Raw genomic sequence first — 17,113 nt, forward strand, 5'->3', positions numbered from 1 at the left:
CGGCTAAAGATCGTGATTATTCTGTTATTTCAGATCTGAAACTTCTAGCATGCTTTTCAATGAGTTCGATGCTTTCCTCGCGTCCGTGAGCTGAAAATGTCGTAAAATTTGAGACATTTTGAGAAAATTTTCATTTTTTGATAATCGTTTTGTAAAAAAAGCCTGTAAAAAACTAAAGTTCTCTCACAATTTAATGGTTAAAACATTGCTTTTTTACATTTAACCCCTTCATCGCTTCAGGGCTTTCTTCATTCTGATGTGCTTCCGCTTCTTCGAGCCGCCCAGTTTATTCTTAAACATCTTAATCTTCCGTTCATTGTTTCGGACCTTCGACTTGACGATTTCTTTCACCTGCCGGCGGACGCTAACAAATTCCTTTTCGCTTGCTTTCATTTTTTCAATGAAATCGAAACCCTCTAAAAACAACGAAATTTGTTACTCTCTGCCATTTTTTTCCGTTTAAAACAGTTCCTACCTTGTAATCTGAAATCATCAATCTTAAAAAAGAACGGTTCTGTCCAAAACACCGTTTGGCTACTCCTTAGATTGTTTTGCTGCAAGTCACTTTTAGGCCCAGATGGCTCGGCTGTGCCCTTGTGAGGAATGTCTTCTGCTTCGTTTTCTTCGTCAGAAGAATCGTGCTTAAAAGGATTGTGACTCGGGTAATTCGACAAGGATGTTATTGTCTTGGCTGGAAGTTCTTCAGCATTTGCTTCTAGAAAACGATTAATATTTTGTTCCAGTAATTGGGTAATTTACAAGTTTATTTTCATTTTTACTGTACCTTCAATTTTTTCGGGTTTACCAAAAGCGCTCAACAAGCTAAACTGCCTGTTGCTCCCTTCAAAAACAGTCTTTAGCGATTCTGGAACTTTGTAAAATATTTCCTTGGACACCTCAGGTTCTGGTTCCTTGCATTCGTCCTGTCCTTTTTTCTTAACTTTTCCGTCACTTTTCACTACTTCAGCATCCGGTTTGAGGATCAAGCTTGAATGCTCTGGTCTGGTCGGGTCATATTTCAACATAGTTTTTCTGGTGAAACTAAACAACAAAAATAACTACACTGAAACAGATTTGATGATTTTCCTCACGTTTCTTCCCGATTGGACTTTTTGATGATTTTCTTCCCTAAAACATCCTCCAATATTTTCAGCTGATCGTACTTCTCCGCTTCTAGATCAGCATCATCATCATCTTTCTCATCTGGCTCTTGGTCAATGTCCTCATTATCTTCGATAAACCGCTTATCCAAATTAAACCGCTTGTCGTTCTTGAAGCGCGACTGCAGTTCTAAAAGCTTCACAGATTTCAGTGGCGACTAGTTCAAAAGCGCATCTTTCGCAAGTTACCTTTTGCCCACTTGGCCCTTCAAACTGTTCCTTCACATCGAAATTTGCTTCGAAATCGTCAGGATCTTCGACATCATCATCGTCAAAGAGGGCAGGCCTTTTCACACCATTCGTTGTTCTATTTGTGCGATTGTTGTCTGCTTCATCGTCAAAGACAATTTTTTTGTTGGGTTTTTCCCCCTAAAATAACATCAACCACCAAAACTATAGAAAATACTGGAATTAAATGAAATAACAGTGGGGTACTTACCACACTTGACAAACCAGATTGTATCAAATGCTTTTTAGCCGCGTATCTTTCTTTCATGTTTTTCAACGATTGCAGCCGTTTGATGTTCGCATCAGAGTCATTCTTTTTGGTGTCCGTTGCTGGTTTCGCGATCGAATTTTGAGTGGTTGAAGCTATTTTTAAGGTGGGTTGCAAAAGCTTGCCCTTGTTGTTCTTTATAATGATATCCGTTTGTTCTTCGAAATCGTCTAGCTTTCCTATATTTTCTATTTTTATGCGTTTCTTTTTAGGTACGATTTCTGGTTCGTTGATCGTTTTGCCATTTGTTTTGTGTGCGTTCTGCTTGAAGGCAGGCTGACTGTAAATGGGTTTGCCTTTGTCCACATCCTCACTTTTTATGCTTGTCTGCACTTCCACTTTGTTTCCGGCCTGATCAGCTTCTTGTCTTTCGCGCTTCAGTCTTTCCAGGAAGTTTTCTTTGGCAATTTGCAATTGCAGATAGTGGCCAGCACATGCCACTGATGAAAACTCCTTAAAACCTGCAATTTTGATTAATCAAACGCCTGAAAAGGGTTAACCAAGCATCTGCTTACACTGATTTAACCTTCTGTGGTCGGTAACAAGATTTATGTAAGCGAAACGTGGGCACTGATTGGGCCCCAATTCCTTTCGCTGTTTTATTTCAATTGAATTCACTTGGCCATATTTAGAAAATCTGCTCTCCAATTGGTCCTGAGCTATATTTTCTGGGAGATCACTTACAAATATTCGTGTATTTTCCATTTTCAATAAAACAGGAAATTTGCCCAATGCCCATACAAATTAGGAGAGTGAAAGTGAGGTTACGGCGAAGCTTCAGAGAACGTCAAAAACGTCACATTTCCAGAGCAAAAAGTGAACAGTTTGAAAGATAAAGACACAATACATAACCTTCACACATCGCAACAAATATCAAAATATCCAATATATTTGAGTTTTTAAGACTCGCCCTGAAAATAAACCTCAGACTACTCTAGATACTCAACAGAATGACCCTGTCGACGACTAAAAACGCCCGAATGTTGTATAAGCTGATTTTAAGGCTCCATAGGGGGCTTCCAGAAGATTTGCAAATTCTCGGTACACAATACGCTCGGGAGGAATTTAAGCGCCATAAATCCTGCCCCCCTCCGGAGGCTGCGATTTTCATGAAAGAATGGACAGTAAGTAATATTTTTAGCTCAATTATGTGGGGATTTATGGTAAATTTGAATGTAGAATTATGTAATAAGGTTGGCTGAACAACTGGGCGCAAAAAGGGGGAGCAGCCCGACCAAGTTTGGAGCTCAACTACCGGTCGAATTGATTGATAATTTACGCGATGAGCAAATAATTCAGTTGCATGAATTAATGGAAGCTTCGCATGCTCCCAAGTTAGTTGAGCAGCACCAAGAAGGCTGAATTTAGGTTTTTATAATTTAGCTTCAAAAAATTGTATATTTTTTGTGTTAATTTATACAATTAACTATTTTCTATTAAAATTAAAATTAATTTTAAATATTTTGGAACGTTGCCAGCGTTTAATATGAATATCAACATCGGAAACAAGTGTTTGAACTTTGACATTTGTCAGTGAGACGTTATATTTTTATTCAATTTTCAAACAGTGGAGAAAAAATTGTTAAATCTGCTACAATTAGAAGCCCTGAGACAGATTTTTGTTTGTCTAGGTACGCGTTTAGTTGGTAAGTTTGAATTTTGTAGAAAAACCCTCATCAAAGAGGGCCCGATGAGGACATTTTTCTGTTTATATTAATATAACCTATATTTTCACTTGTCAACTTTTGTAGTTTTCATTTCCTCCTAATTTACTTATTATTTATTAAGGCGTTGAAATCGCAATTGCTTGATATAACATAAAGTTGCACTGTTTTTGTACGGATCGTTTTTTTCATTCGGCTTTAAAGTCCAAACGTTCGTGAATTTCGCATTTTTGCTTCCATCTCTTTAGAGGTTTGGAATGTCTGATTAAACCTAATTGGAGAGATCTTGATATTTAATCGGGTTTTTCAGGCCTTTATGTTTAACATTTTGGTCGCCGTTTAGGTAATTCCTGTACTGACAACTTTTTTGCGGGTTTTTGTGGACATTTTCAATCATTTTTTACTCGTTGAAATTCACTACTTTTCCATACTGGGAGGAGTTAGGAATGTTCGCAGTTAAGCAAATTTATGCGGGTTTTAATCACAATATTCACAGTTTGTCTTGCTTCGCAGCTGCTGCGTTTATTGCCTAATTAAAATTAGTGAATAGTAGAAACGAGCCAATCTAACAATGTCCTTTGGATCCTGACTTTCTGATGTATAATTTTGTTATTGTTGAAAATTGGGCGCTTTCAGAAACACGAGTACCACTTGAAATTCACCTTCAAGTTTGAGGAAAATACAAGTTTGTTGCCATGAAGTTTAGGGCCTTGATGATCGAAAATGCTGCGATGCGAGATTTTTTGAGTAAGTTAAATTAACTACCGTATAGATTACTTCAGGCGCGTAGTTCGCAAAGCGCTGCTCGCAAACTTCAATGAGATAAATATCTGAATACCATTGAAAACGCTTCTCAATGTGCAATTTTTCCTCATTTGGATCATGCCATGCTCTTTTCCCTTAGACATTTCAGTTAGTCTTTCAAGATTTGCAAAAACCTGCGTTTTGAGACTGACAAAGACTAAAATGTACTTCATAATATCCGAAGAAGAGTCCAGACCGCGTTGCCCACAAGCTTGGTGCGAGCTGCCAGTTAGCTTCTATTTTAAAGAGTATAATATTGTTGGCGTTAGTGAGGTGCACAATGAAATTTATCTGGAGTTATCCACTGGTAAGTCCGCCCCCGTTATAGAATTGCGTTTTTGCCAAATTAACGGTTTTGGATTTAGCATTGCTAGCCAAAAGCTGTTCCTTACTCAAACAGGAGGCAAAGTACTTCAAGATTAAACTGACTAATAAAGGATCAGCGTGTCTAACGTTGGAAATGGAATTTGTGAGTAGCGGCAAGGCGATTTTTCCCAGTTGATCAGCTACTGTTCAAATTGCAGATGTCCGGGGAACTAACAAGCAGACAATGTATTCATGATATTCCAGTGGAAGTCATTTCGAAGAAAAACTGGGACGATTACAAGGAGCCAGTGTTTAATGATTTCCATGTGAGTTACTAGTGGGAAAATTGTCTTTGGGCACGTGGGAAATGAGCTCCTGTTTCTCCAGGTATCAATCCAAATGCCCAACTTAAGATCCATTAGGAGTATAGCAGAGAAAATGAAAAATTTGGGACACAGCTTGACGTTGCGCGCAAATAAGTCCGGAAAACTCACTCTGCAAATGAAGAACAGTACTGTTAATTTATCTGTCCATTTTCCGGATCTCAATGTTAACAGTTTTGTTGGTGAGTAGCTATGGGATGACAACGAACTGATACTAGGTAAAGCAATTCATGCAGGAAGTAGTGCCAATCCCGGTTTTTCAAGCGAAGACGAAATGGGTGACTCTGTTTCTTCAACGATTGATATAAAAAAGTTTATCACCTTCTTGTTTGGGATGCAGCTGAACAACTGCCAAGCGATTTGCAACATCGTTCAGGGCAAAATGGTGAAACTGCAAATGGAACAGCCTGACGCCTTTTCGCTGCAAATCTTCCTCACGCAGCTCTCGGATTAAACGTAAACCATCAGTAAAACTGAACACTTGTACACACTGTAATATACTATCGTTTCCTATGCATAAAGGGTTAACAAAACTACACAAATAATTAAGAGGAAAAACGGTAACCAAGTCTTTAAATATGCAAAGAGGGACACGTATTGTGCATGCCACGCCATGAGCAGTGCCAGTTTGACCATGTTCCAGCTATAGGAGTTTTGATAGTGCATCAAGTTTAAAGCGGTGGCCACATGCGAATGGCAATTGTCGCAACATAAGTTATGCATTCTGGTCTTGTATATGTCCGAAGCTTCCGATACTGCCGAATCCCAGCCTTTAAAAAATGTGTCTTAGTTTTCCAGGGGACAAAAATTGATCCCTAAATTTGAAATTTGGATACATACCTGCAGCACCTCCTCTTGCAGCGTTCGCATTCAATTTCCAATATTTGGTGGGCCGACCGAACGCCATGCTGTCTTCTGATACCACATATGGTCCTGCAAAGTCCCGTATTATTCCTGAAGACATCGCTATCCCCATATGCCCTATTATAGGACAGATCCATGTTAAAAGGGGAATTGGGGTCCAGACTATGCAAAATGGGTAGCGATCCCTTTCGAAATCCATGTATTCAGCATTGAAATTCATCGTTGATGAGGTGATAGAATTATTCGGGCGCATCGTTCACTAGTTTAAATCGCATTTTCAGATTAAATTTACCACCGAAAATTGTTGTTGTCACTTGCAGGTTAAATAAAATGTGAGAAGTTTCACAAGTGACACACGTCCTGAGACAAGAAAGGAGCGAGTCTCTTGTATGAGGAAATGGGACGACAATACAATCGCTCATAAACAAAGCGAACCGCACCAGAACGCGCTCTTGTTTTTAGTTGCAGTGACAACTCAACTATTTGTTGACTATTTGAAAGTACTTATAGTTTAAGTACTCAGATATGCAAAATTTCTTGTCTGCAGCTCGGAATCGAATACGTTGCGTTTGTGTCGGTTAATTGAATTGAAACTGTGTTATTCCGCATTACGAATTTTCCGTTGCGACTTTGCCATTAGCATGAATTATGGCAGAGAAAGTGGGCTACATTCACAAAAGGTTCAAAAGTTTGCACATTCACATAGGGGACACACACAATTTGATGTAATTGTTCATTTTCAGCTATGGAACGACGGCGACTCTATTCGCAATTGTATGTCTTTTGACTGTGACCACCCGATTCTATAAAGTGGAGGAACCAGATCACGTATGGTAAGAGCAGCGGAGCGATAGTTGGGGTCCCCATATGTATGAACTAATTCATTTTTTAGCTGGGATGAAACCCATTTTGGAAAAATGGCCAGCTGGTACATAAACCGAACGTTTTTCTTCGATGTTCATCCGCCTCTAGGAAAGGTGAGCACATATTTCTACGTAATACATTCTGGGCCTACACATGAACTTTCCTTAAATATTGTAGATGCTTATTGGCCTCTCGGGATACTTAACAGGCTACGACGGGACATTTGCCTTTGATAAACCTGGTGATAAATATGAAAATGCCAGCTACGTTGGAATGAGATTGTTCTGTACGAGCTTGGGCGCCTCTGTTGTGCCCATGGCATTTCTCACAGTTAATCAAATGACCAGCAGCCCAACAGCGGCCTTATTTTCATCGTTGCTTATCTTATTTGGTAAATATGGAATTTTTCGCATTTCATTCTAGTAATGCTTGCCGTTTATTTGCAGATGTCGGTCTAATTACTCTCACCCAGTACATTCTCTTAGACCCGATTCTGCTGTGTTTTATGATGGGCTCCATTCTAGGAGCAATAAAAGTGTCTTATAACACTGCCGATGAGTTTTCGCCGCGTTGGTGGATTTGGCTCATATTCACAGGGACAATGTTGGCCTGTTGCTGCTCCGTTAAGTTTGTCGGCCTATTTGTGGTGCTCTTGGTCGGCTTAATCACTATTGCGGACTTATGGAATATATTGGGTGATTTGACCAAACCGGTGGTAAGTACCGATCAATCTTTGGACGTTCTGTGTTTGGAATGGCATCTTATTATTGGGAAGAATCTCGTCATCGTCACTTTTTAATGCAAAATATCACCCACCATTTTCTCAAGAACTGCTGTGTCTATGGGTTGAATCTCTGTGTCATGAGAAGGCGAAGAACTATTTCCACATGAGCGTTTTGTGGCGTAAATGACCGCATTTTTAAGTTACTCTTTAGAAAATCAAACTGATTAAAATGAAGGGCAGTTCAATTTCCAACACAACGGACCCATTTTTCATTCCGCAAATTTAACAAATATTTAAAGCCGATCGTAGCCCTGTGAACCTTCGATTTCAAATCAGCAAATCCTGAAAAAATAAAACTCTTGGTTAATTTTCTAATTGTATTCTGATATTCTCTGTTTTGCATTTACAACATCAACAAGTTACTCATGCATCAGATGTATCGGTGCAGCTTTAGTCTCAATTTTAACATTTTTACTGTTATCCTTGAGGTACCTTCCTAACGCAATGCCACAAAACAAAATAAATCCTATCCATGAATTCGATATAAATTTCCTTGAACAATCTTTAGCGTTATTTATATTTAGTGTGGCAATTTGTTGGGCCAGATGGGCGGAAATCGCGCCTGTCGCAACATAATAGGGCCACATTTGTGCATTCATGATCCCTGATGCGATTAAACTAGAAATCATAAGCACAGAGAATCCACCCAACCACAATTTTGTATCCTCATTGAATTTGATGGCAGTGGACTTAATGCCTATGCTCAAATCATCAAGCCTATCCTGATGAGCGTATATTGTATCGTAAATTATAGTCCAACATACACCAGAAAAATATAGCGGCAAGCAAATGGTTGGGTCAATGGAACCTGTCACAGCACTGTAACCAAGTAGAGCTCCCCAGTTAAAAGCCAGCCCTAATACAAACTGGGGCCAATAAGTGAAGCGTTTCATTAATGGATAGACTATGACTAGAGCCAAGGAACTCGCTCCTAATTCTATACTATACCAATTTAGTTGTAGTAAAACGGCTAAGCCGACACTTAACTGAGCAGCTAAAAAAACTACGGCCTTTTGCAACGATACATCGCCATTTACTAAGGGTCTGTCCTTCGTCCGTTTCACTTTCGCATCGATATCTCTATCCCACATATCATTAATCGTGCACCCAGCGCCTCTCATCACCACAGCCCCCAATCCACACAGGGTAAGCAGATACAAATCAGGAATGCATCCAGGGCTGGCTGCAGACGCTATTCCCCAGCTGACTGGCCAATACAAGAGCCATGATCCGACCGGTCGGTCCAATCTCATGAGTTTCATATAGGGCTGAATTTGAGCAGGTGCACTATTCACCAGCCTACTCGCCAACTTCTCCTTGGATTCAGGGTGCAATTTAACGCCAGCCGACGAAGTTGCGGTCCATTTAAAACAGTAGTTCGGACCAAATTCATGTTTAAAGGGACGTCTAACCTTGCCCGCGGTCAACGCACAGTTCCATGGATACAACTGACTGATCCGCTTTGCGGATCTAATCGTAAACATTGCTGCACGTTTCGTACAATTTATAATCCATAGCTACAGCAACTGCTAGGTTTAAAACCCATTCCTGCGAATCTAAAGTTTTGAAAAATCTGGGTAGTGGATTTTCATTAGTTTTAGGTTAGAATGTGACAAATCTGTCGTAACTGACACTGCTGGCAGACTTTTGCTAGAGATACATTTGCAGCGTTGCCACATGAATGTGGGCATATAGAAGAATTAACGAATGGGATTATTTTTTTTAAGTTGTATTTATATGCAATATAAAATCGAAATGTTGCTAGTCATTGGAATAATGAATCGAATGATTTAACCGGAAATATAATATTCATTATTATTTTTTTCCCGCCGTAAAATTTTGACATAAAACAATTTTTAAAATTAATAGAAAACAAAATTTATTAAAAACAGTCCGTTATAATAGAAACCGCTCTTTTTAAACAATGAACTTTCTATTTCAGGTTGACGCTGTAAAGCATCTTTGCGCCAGAGCAATATGCCTAATAGCCCTGCCCATTTGCTTGTATATCTGTTTCTTCTATATACATTTAACCGTCCTCAACAGAAGGTATGGTATAGAGTTCATCCAGCTACTTGCAACTGTAGGAACCGTTTTCTTTTCAGCGGAAATGGTGACGGTTTTTACAGCTCGGCGTTTCAGTCCCAACTGATCGGTAACAGTTTGTACAATGCAAGCATGCCACATCAGGTCGCTTTTGGGGCTGTAATAACGTTGAAAAATCAGCGAGCTGGCGGAGGCTATTTGCACTCACATTTTCATTTGTATCCAGATGGGATGGGGGCCCGACAACAACAGGTGAGGCCCAGATGAGTCGCGATTGGGCATCAAAGGCGCAAAAGAGAGCGCATTGCGAGTCGATTCACGTATCTCTGTTGATAGGATTTTAACATGTTTATGATGAAAATTTTTGGTAGATAACCACTTACACGCACAAAGACGACAATAACAAATGGATGATCAAGAAATACAATGCGGAGGAGCTTTCCGAAGGGGAAATCGTTCGCAGCGGCGATTTAGTTCGACTGGAACATGTCGCCACCAGACGAAATCTGCATTCGCACAAAGAACAGGCTCCCATAACGAAGAAACATTTCCAAGTGACTGGGTATGGGGAAAACGGAACTGGAGATGCGAACGACGTCTGGCGCATATTAATCAAAGGTAATTTATATTGAAATGGCACCATCAAGCCGTGCAACTGATTGGAACATTTCGGCACAAAGGGGCCAAAGATGGTACGGAAGTCACTGCTGTTACCGCCAAATTGAAGCTGGTGCATTATCTGCAGTCGTGTGTCTTAACGACCACCGGAAAGCAACTACCCAAATGGGCCTACGAGCAGCAAGAAGTTTCGTGCAGCGCTAATCTTAGGGATGCGTATGCTTTGTGGAATGTCGAGGAGAATATTTATGATAAATGTAAGTAATTGTGTAGAAGAATTCTTGCTTAGGTCGAAACAAATGACAAGTAAAGTAATAAAAATGTTTGTTTTCTGTCCAGTGCCCAATGTGAACTTTGAGGTCTACGCCCCTAGTTTTTGGGAACGGTTTTTGGAGTCGCATGCAGTCATGTTTCAAGGAAACGCCGGACTGAAACCGAAAGAAGGCGAAATCACTTCCAGGCCATGGCAATGGCCGATTAATTATAGGGCAAGTATCCTATCCTTAATGTGTTTTGCTTGATATCATGTTGGAAATGTGCGTTAAATATGGTTGAAAATTATCCGAATGTGTAAAACTTAATGATGGGTACCTGCATTAGTTTAGGTAGCGTTTTGCCCAATGATTTTTATTTTATTTATTGCACAATATTAAGTGCTCTTGTAGCCCTTGTGTAATCCAATACTGTAAATGTCAAATGCTTACGTTGTAACAGTTTTTGTTTGATTTCAGGGCCAGTTCTTCTCAGGCGCACAATATAGGATTTATCTGCTAGGCAATCCTGTAATTTGGTGGAGCAATTTGGTGTTTATCGCTTTGTTTCTGATCATTTTCTTTGTGAACGCCGTAAAGCAGGAAAGGGGCTACTTCAAGTCGTTTTCAGGTAAGCTTTCAGCTGTGCGTCGTTCGCAAAACGTCGGCAACTGTAAATATGCATTTAGACGAATGAGCGAAATTGCGGGATTTTGTTAAATTGCTTTGGTTTGGATAGCTTTTGCACGTTTTTAAGCAACTTATGGCTTTTTAAAGACCGCTTGACAGATTGAATGACATTTTATGTCTTGGCTGGATTTTTTGTGGTTCGTTCCGGATTCTGCCTCTGTGGAATTTTGCGCGACTTGAAGCTCCGCCCTTTTTTTTTGGAGCAATGGCGGTTTGGACGGTTGCCGAAAAATGGCCGCGTAGGAGAAAATTTAAAAAAATTAAAACTGCGAACTCGATTATTGGGTTTCAGTTCTGTTGAACCAACATACATATTTAATCTATACGGGTTAAGGCGGTTGTAATTAGTCCGTACTATTGAGGTCGCATTGTATTAAAATTTGGTAAATACGCTTCTTTCAGAGCCCAATAAAATGAAGCTAAAAGCCTGCGCCTGGTTGTTTCTCGGCTGGCTCCTACATTACGTGCCCTTCTGGGCCATGGGGCGAGTGCTATATTTTCACCATTATTTTCCAGCTTTGCTTTTCAGCTCCATGCTAACAGGTACGTAAATATCTGCTATTTCGCCCTCTCACTGTTACGATATTTAATATTATATTACAAGGAGATCTCGATATTGCCTGGTTTAAGAAGTTAATAAAGTTGCGATCCCATGTGTTGTTTCAGGAATACTCATGGACTACATTTTGGACCAATTCCCAAAATTATTTCACGAGCAGCATACACATTTTGTCTATCACACCTGCATTGGTATTTTTCTGTCTGTAGTTCTGTACAGTTTTTACTTGTTTGCGCCGTTGGCCTACGGCATGAATGGCCCATCATCTAACGAACCCAACTCGACTATGCACGGGCTGAAATGGATGGAAACGTGGGAATTTTAACGCCGTTTTGGCCTTTACGTTATATATTTTTATGGAATTATATTTTCGATCAGCTAATTAAATGGTCGTACTGAGATTCATGCTGTTCCGTTGCTCCCCCTATTGGAAAAATGACCCAATGTTAATTGAACAGCGAGATTAATCAGGCTTTTTGTGAAATAAACGCGTAAAATTCTCCGTTTTGGATGCACAAGTTCGGTTAACTCATAGGTAATAATTCCGATTTCCGATCTCGATGAATAAACGGCTGATATTGAGCAGGGGCGGATCCAGCTTCTGTTGTCTATGAAATTAGAAAAATTATCGTCGTTTTGTGCAAGGGTGGCGCAAGACTATTGCAAAATTTCATGTTTTCCGTCCCGTTTTGCATGTTTCTCGGAAGCAAAATGAGCAAGAACGCTCATTTGTACGTCATTCTAGAGAGAAATAAATGGCCTTTTTAGAAAGTGAACCATGGATGGGGAAATGTTGGCAGTTTTCTCAAAAAAATGCTTGAATTCAAGAAGTTTTAGATTTGCGTGGTTTTTTTTTGAGTTGCAAAATCCACTTGAACATGACGCTGCTTTTTTCGAAGTTTCTCAAGAACCATTCGAGCCACAGAATTCGTTTTGGCATTCGTTAGGACGGGTTCTGCAAATAAAAAAGTAATTTAATTTCAAAAGAGACAACTGTAATTTTGCTGTTGGTGGTACCTAAAATACAACTTGTCCCTACAGTCCTTCGTCAAATCAACATTGTAAAATAGCGTACAGGGAAAAACACTTGGCTACCATCTGATCGTATTTGCGTCTTTTACCTACATGCATTGCTTAATTAATCCGCAACAATTCGCTGTTTATTTTAACCCAATTAACGTCTCCTACTTATCGGCACCCGTAAACATGTACGATTCGCACAACTTAAGGATTTTCGAAATGTCGTTCAAAATTCTGCAGTTCTACAATTGGCGGAAAATCTGATCGCAAATCGGCGCTGTGGCAATGAACGTAGTCTGGAATTGTGGTTCTTTGGACGGTTGGACTCATGTGGGGGGGCATCGATTGAATTAGAGGAGAATTTGGCATCCCTGATTGGCCCGGACAGTTGAAGAACCTACAAAAGTACTTCATTACTGGTTAAATTTAACCGTTGATTCCATATTTTTTGCCTGGAAAATCAGTGAAACTCGATTCTGGTTAAGGTCGGTTTTATAAGTGGGAGACGTTTCGATTTTCAGCCATCATCAGGCAATTTTCACAAATTTTCCAAATTGCATAGAGTTTTCGTGATAAGTTTGCAGGCCGAAGTCCTGGTCGTTTTGTGCGTATTTTGTAGCGCAGGGCCTACGCCTGGGTAACACTGTGTTGAGTTGCGCTATTGAGTGTTGCTGCTCGCGGAGCTAACGAATTATAACTCAATACTATATCTTAATTTTTTTGCATAAAAGATTCAGTTTGCGAGTATTTTACTGTAAAAAGTTAGGAAAAACGCGGGTTTTCTGTTTAGAGACGTTGACCTAAAAGTGAAGAAACTCCAGTTTCCACGGGGTTTCCAAATAAATGATTATAAACTTTCGCTTTTTCAGTTCGGGGAAATATTTTTGGAAAAAGACCCAGAAATAATTTTTAGGGTTTTGTCCATAATCGAAGCTGCAAAAAGTCTTCCAGACATTTTTGCAAAGCGGTTGAGGAGGCGAGTGTTCCGATAAAATTTATCTTATAATTTTTCACAGAAAATACCTGAAGATTGCCAGTATTTTAAGTAAAACTAAAAAATAATGTGATTTTTGCGTAGAAAGAATTGCTTAATCTTTGCTAAAACTGGAATGACCTAAAAATGTAAAGAAACTTTAGAAGTCCTCAGAGCAATGAGGGCGGCGAATTTCCCCAATTATATTTTTTTAAACTTATGCTCTGGTCGTTTTTCCAAGATAATCCTAATTATTTTCGGTAATAAATTGAATAAAATTACTTGGTTTTTGTGCCAAATTCGAAGCTGAAAAGGGTTCCATGCATACTGATGAATGGGGCGAACTTTCTAGCAAAGTTAATTTTGTAATTTTTGGCTGAAAACTCCCCATTATTGTCAAAAAAGAAGAAAATTATCAGAAAATAATGCTTGTTTGCGTTTCCGATTAAAAACTTTTAGTTTTGTGATTGGTTTTGGAGAAAAACTGGTTTTTTCCAACCAACCAAACCTGTTTTTCTCGGGAAAAACCGGGAGGAATTTATTTTCCTTTTGTCCCGAATTCGGCACTGAAATACGTTTTTGTAAAATTTTTACAAAGTTATAAATTTATTTTGTAATTTTTCGCGTAAAAGTCCTCCAGATCGTCAGTATTTTCAAGTGAAACTCTACAAAATAGAGCGTTTTTGAGTAGAAAGTAAAGCAAAAAAAGTTCAGTCAAAACTAAAAAAACACATTTTTTAACAAATTCTACAGTTTTCAGAGGAAGGGAGGTGACGAGATTCACAAATAATCTGTTAGAAACTTTCTCTTATTCTGTTCGGTTTTTGATAGAAAATTGTTTCATTTTTGTTCAAAATTCGAAGCTGGAAAAGGATTTAAAAACTCTTTACAAAGCGACGAAGGATTGGAAATTTATTTCATAGTTTTTCACCGAAAATACCTTAAGATTGTCAGCATTTTTCCAAAGTAAAACTTTGGAAAATTGAGCAATTAGAAGAAAGAGTAACTTGGCTAAAACTGGAAAATTCTGAAATTTGAAGACATTTCAAAAATATCATTAATAAATGGCCTTTAAAATAAATCTAAAAAAAGTAAATAAAGTCATCAACATTTTCCCAAATTTGCAAAATTCTTCCAAATTTCCATTGGTGGTTTGAGCCCGACGGAGTTTAACATTTATTTCCTCTGTAACTTACGAAGTGATGAAGCCAATCTTAGACGCATTTCACAGGGAAAGTCCCCCTCTATATGTCGGCGAAGTTTCGATTTTCAACCATCTTCAGGAAATTTTTTACGATTGTTCAAAATTGCGATTGGTTTTCGATGTTGTTTTTGCCGGCCGCAGTTTGGCATTAATTTATCCAGGAACTAACGAAGTGTGAGGGTCATTTTGTACGTGTTTTGTTGCGCAAAATCTGGGTTAAAAGTTTCGATTTTCAGTCATCCTCATTTGGAGAATTTTTCAAAATTGCCCGATATTTCAGTAGGCAGCAGTTTGACATCTGTTTCCTCAGGAAATTGCAAAATGAGAGTGAAACTTTTGTGTAATATTTATAAGGCAAAGTATGTTCTATAGGTGGAAAACGTTTCGATTTTGTATCATCTTCAGGAAATTTTTGAGAATTTTTTCATATTTGGGTCGCGTTTGACAGTGATTTCCCCAAAAACCAGTCAAGCTAGAGAATTACTTTGGTATGGACGTTGTTGAGCAGAACTTGTTTTATGAGTGGGCAAAGTTTCGATTTTCAGTCATCATCAGGCTATTTCCAGACATTGCAATTTTGCCATATCAATTTTCAATTTATCAAGTTTCACATTTATTTTCTCGGAAACGAGTTTAGTGCGAGATTTCCTTTCGGGTGTATTCTATGGGGCAAAGTGCGTTCCATGTGTAGGAAAAGTTTCGGTTTTCAGGCTATTTTCACGTTGTATTTTGGTGTTCGATAAAATTTAGCGGTTGTTTATGCAGGTCTAATTCGACATTTATTTTCTCATATCTAGGAAACTCGAAGAATCCCCTTTAGGTATCTGAATGTTGTGGGGCACGGTGTGTTCTATAAGTGGAAAATGTTTCGGTTTTGACTCATCCTCAGGAACTTTTCGTCTTCTTTTTGAGTTAAAAACGCAAAAAAATGTTCCTATTACGAAAATTTAATAGACATGGTTTTATGCCTATTTTTTTAAATAATTTCTCGTTTTACTCGCATATTATTTCCTGATCATTGAATCAAGGATGCATCGAAAGACAGCCAGCAAATTAATTGTTTTTATCTACTGTTCACTGTTCGGAAATAGTTATAAATTCTGGCTTACCATAATCGATCACCTAAAAAAATGGGTCTGGGTGTAAGAATCCCCAGGGAACTGTAATACTGCTGGGCGAAAAACTCCAAATCGTTGGTGTATTTCCTTTTCCATTTCGTGCGTCTGTTTTGAAACCATATTTTAATCTGTAACAAATTAATTTTTGTCTTTAAAAAAGACAGATTTTCACGTCTTTTATTGCAGATTCATAAACACTGTATTTGCACATTTTTTAAATTCTCCACATCTTCAGACCCCAAAGCCTCTTAAAGATGCTAAAACGTTGGGCAAAAACCCAATATTTTGCGACCGATGTTTTCGACTGGAAAAATTGCAGATTTTTTTAACGTGAAAAGTGCGAAAAAATGCTGTAGGGAATTTAGAAGCGCCGAAAGACTTTTAATTAAACCGCACACTTTAGATGAAATTCGTTTCGATTTCTCCTTCGGGAGACGAAAAGTCAACCCTTTTTTGGGTTCACATTAAAATGTTTAAAAATGAAACAACAATGACCATAAAAACATGAGTAGCAAAAGAACGTACTTGAGTTTCCGTTAATTTAAGCGTTTTGGAAAGCTGACAGCGCTTGGCGACGGAAAGGTACTTGTTTTTCTCAAACTCAGCTTCCAGCGATTTGATTTGGGCCGCTGTAAAAGCTGTGCGGGGTCGCTTTTTGCGATCGTCGTCCAACTTGTACGTATCTGATGCCATATCTGAAAGCAAAACAGAAAAATGGTTAATAATATTTTTTGGGAAAATTACGTTAACTTGGCAAACGTTCGGCATTCCCCATCGCTCTAATTGGGTAGCGATTTCACAAACTACATCTACAATTTTAACGGCGTCGAATAATTTTTCATCTCTAATTGGTGACCGGATATTGTTGAATGCGCCAAGATATATGGCATCTTGTAAAGTCTTTATCACGGCGACGATGTCTCGAATATTACACCAAACAGTTGTTTTTAATTTACCGTGGCAAATTTATGTTTCGAATGTCGGGTGGGAAGTGCAGACACGTTTAGAAGATAGTAATTTGCGCCTCAGACAAAATTAGATTTTAAACGTCTAATGATCCAGAAAGCGACCAACATAATTTCTTTGAGTGATTAATTCGGGTGCGACATCAGCTTTTCTTTGAGCCCCGGCCGTTTATAGATTCAAATCTTTTATTTGGCGGTTGAGCTGAACACTTTAGCAATTCGGAATTCTTTAAACGATACTGAATCAATGCAGGGTGAGTTTAGCAAAATGTGATATACAGGGGGATTATGTCAAAATTACATGTTTTCCGTCCCGTTTTTCGCTCATTTGTACATCATTCTAG

The 17,113-nt window shown here is 38.8% G+C and overlaps 6 protein-coding genes across 9 annotated transcripts in view; 2 read left to right on the top strand and 4 right to left on the bottom strand.

Moving 5' to 3' along the window:
• Window positions 1-5,328, top strand: part of LOC109542711 (checkpoint protein HUS1) — a 7,033-nt gene extending 1,705 nt beyond the window's left edge. Inside the window, exons 1-7 of one of the 3 annotated variants that reach the window (XM_019912047.2) lie at window positions 3,168-3,302; window positions 3,957-4,067; window positions 4,225-4,431; window positions 4,490-4,593; window positions 4,649-4,756; window positions 4,818-4,995; window positions 5,050-5,328. In XM_019912047.2, coding sequence (XP_019767606.1) covers window positions 4,016-4,067; window positions 4,225-4,431; window positions 4,490-4,593; window positions 4,649-4,756; window positions 4,818-4,995; window positions 5,050-5,267 — 867 coding nt within the window. In that variant the 5' untranslated portion in view covers window positions 3,168-3,302; window positions 3,957-4,015 and the 3' untranslated portion in view covers window positions 5,268-5,328. Of the gene's footprint in view, window positions 1-3,167; window positions 3,303-3,325; window positions 3,664-3,956; window positions 4,068-4,224; window positions 4,432-4,489; window positions 4,594-4,648; window positions 4,757-4,817; window positions 4,996-5,049 lie in introns of those variants that run through there. The other 2 variants (XM_048662253.1, XM_048662252.1) reach the window with 2 other exon arrangements.
• Window positions 174-2,649, bottom strand: LOC109542722 (nucleolar protein 8). The gene is made up of 7 exons (XM_019912058.2): window positions 2,172-2,649; window positions 1,600-2,117; window positions 1,350-1,529; window positions 1,092-1,297; window positions 785-1,041; window positions 476-715; window positions 174-416 (listed from the first exon to the last, which is right to left on the bottom strand). Exons 1-7 carry the CDS (start codon window positions 2,359-2,361, stop codon window positions 229-231), a joined length of 1,779 nt encoding a protein of 592 aa, XP_019767617.2. The 5' UTR covers window positions 2,362-2,649; the 3' UTR covers window positions 174-228.
• LOC109542712 (transmembrane protein 222) lies at window positions 5,295-6,030 on the bottom strand. The gene is made up of 2 exons (XM_019912048.2): window positions 5,654-6,030; window positions 5,295-5,583 (listed from the first exon to the last, which is right to left on the bottom strand). Exons 1-2 carry the CDS (start codon window positions 5,928-5,930, stop codon window positions 5,324-5,326), a joined length of 537 nt encoding a protein of 178 aa, XP_019767607.2. The 5' UTR covers window positions 5,931-6,030; the 3' UTR covers window positions 5,295-5,323.
• Window positions 6,031-6,266: 236 nt separating this feature from the next.
• Window positions 6,267-11,890, top strand: LOC109542709 (protein O-mannosyl-transferase 2). Its single transcript, XM_019912045.2, has 13 exons — window positions 6,267-6,357; window positions 6,421-6,510; window positions 6,570-6,654; window positions 6,719-6,932; window positions 6,988-7,256; window positions 9,268-9,374; window positions 9,431-9,623; window positions 9,743-9,989; window positions 10,052-10,246; window positions 10,329-10,477; window positions 10,721-10,871; window positions 11,333-11,473; window positions 11,597-11,890. The coding sequence occupies exons 1-13, from the start codon at window positions 6,326-6,328 to the stop codon at window positions 11,812-11,814; spliced, it is 2,091 nt and encodes a 696-aa protein (XP_019767604.2). The 5' UTR covers window positions 6,267-6,325; the 3' UTR covers window positions 11,815-11,890.
• Window positions 7,741-8,961, bottom strand: LOC109542710 (4-hydroxybenzoate polyprenyltransferase, mitochondrial; the record flags this gene model as incomplete). The annotated part of the gene is given in 1 exon segment (XM_019912046.2): window positions 7,741-8,961. A coding segment is annotated over 1 exon segment (1,069 nt), but the record flags the coding sequence as incomplete, so codon positions are not given.
• A 572-nt stretch (window positions 11,891-12,462) lies between the features above and the next one.
• Window positions 12,463-17,113, bottom strand: part of LOC109542725 (homeobox protein koza) — a 7,723-nt gene continuing 3,072 nt past the window's right edge. The window contains exons 2-4 of one of the 2 annotated variants that reach the window (XM_048662256.1): window positions 16,330-16,487; window positions 15,796-15,932; window positions 12,463-12,906 (exon numbers count right to left, since the gene is read on the bottom strand). In XM_048662256.1, coding sequence (XP_048518213.1) covers window positions 12,714-12,906; window positions 15,796-15,932; window positions 16,330-16,487 — 488 coding nt within the window. In that variant the 3' untranslated portion in view covers window positions 12,463-12,713. Of the gene's footprint in view, window positions 12,907-15,795; window positions 15,933-16,329; window positions 16,500-17,113 lie in introns of both variants that reach the window. The other variant, XM_048662255.1, reaches the window with a different exon arrangement.

Source organism: Dendroctonus ponderosae, unplaced genomic scaffold (assembly GCF_020466585.1).
Source record: "Dendroctonus ponderosae isolate FM_Combo_2020 unplaced genomic scaffold, Dpon_F_20191213v2 Dpon_F_20191213_10, whole genome shotgun sequence".
Lineage (NCBI taxonomy): Eukaryota > Metazoa > Arthropoda > Insecta > Coleoptera > Curculionidae > Dendroctonus > Dendroctonus ponderosae.

What these genes read in the sequence shown, in the direction of transcription:
- LOC109542722 (XM_019912058.2), bottom strand. Translation starts at nt 2,361, where the DNA reads ATGGAAAATACACGAATATTTGTAAGTGATCTCCCAGAAAATATAGCT. An exon ending in AATCTGGTTTGTCAAGTGTG is followed by an intron (nt 1,530 to 1,599) that starts GTAAGTACCCCA and finishes ATGTTATTTTAG; the next exon opens with GGGGAAAAACCCAACAAAAA. An exon ending in TAAACCCGAAAAAATTGAAG is followed by an intron (nt 716 to 784) that starts GTACAGTAAAAA and finishes ATCGTTTTCTAG; the next exon opens with AAGCAAATGCTGAAGAACTT.
- LOC109542712 (XM_019912048.2), bottom strand. Translation starts at nt 5,930, where the DNA reads ATGCGCCCGAATAATTCTATCACCTCATCAACGATGAATTTCAATGCT. An exon ending in TGCAAGAGGAGGTGCTGCAG is followed by an intron (nt 5,584 to 5,653) that starts GTATGTATCCAA and finishes CATTTTTTAAAG; the next exon opens with GCTGGGATTCGGCAGTATCG.
- LOC109542709 (XM_019912045.2), top strand. Translation starts at nt 6,326, where the DNA reads ATGGCAGAGAAAGTGGGCTACATTCACAAAAG. An exon ending in ATCGTTGCTTATCTTATTTG is followed by an intron (nt 6,933 to 6,987) that starts GTAAATATGGAA and finishes GTTTATTTGCAG; the next exon opens with ATGTCGGTCTAATTACTCTC. An exon ending in CTGGCGCATATTAATCAAAG is followed by an intron (nt 9,990 to 10,051) that starts GTAATTTATATT and finishes TTCGGCACAAAG; the next exon opens with GGGCCAAAGATGGTACGGAA.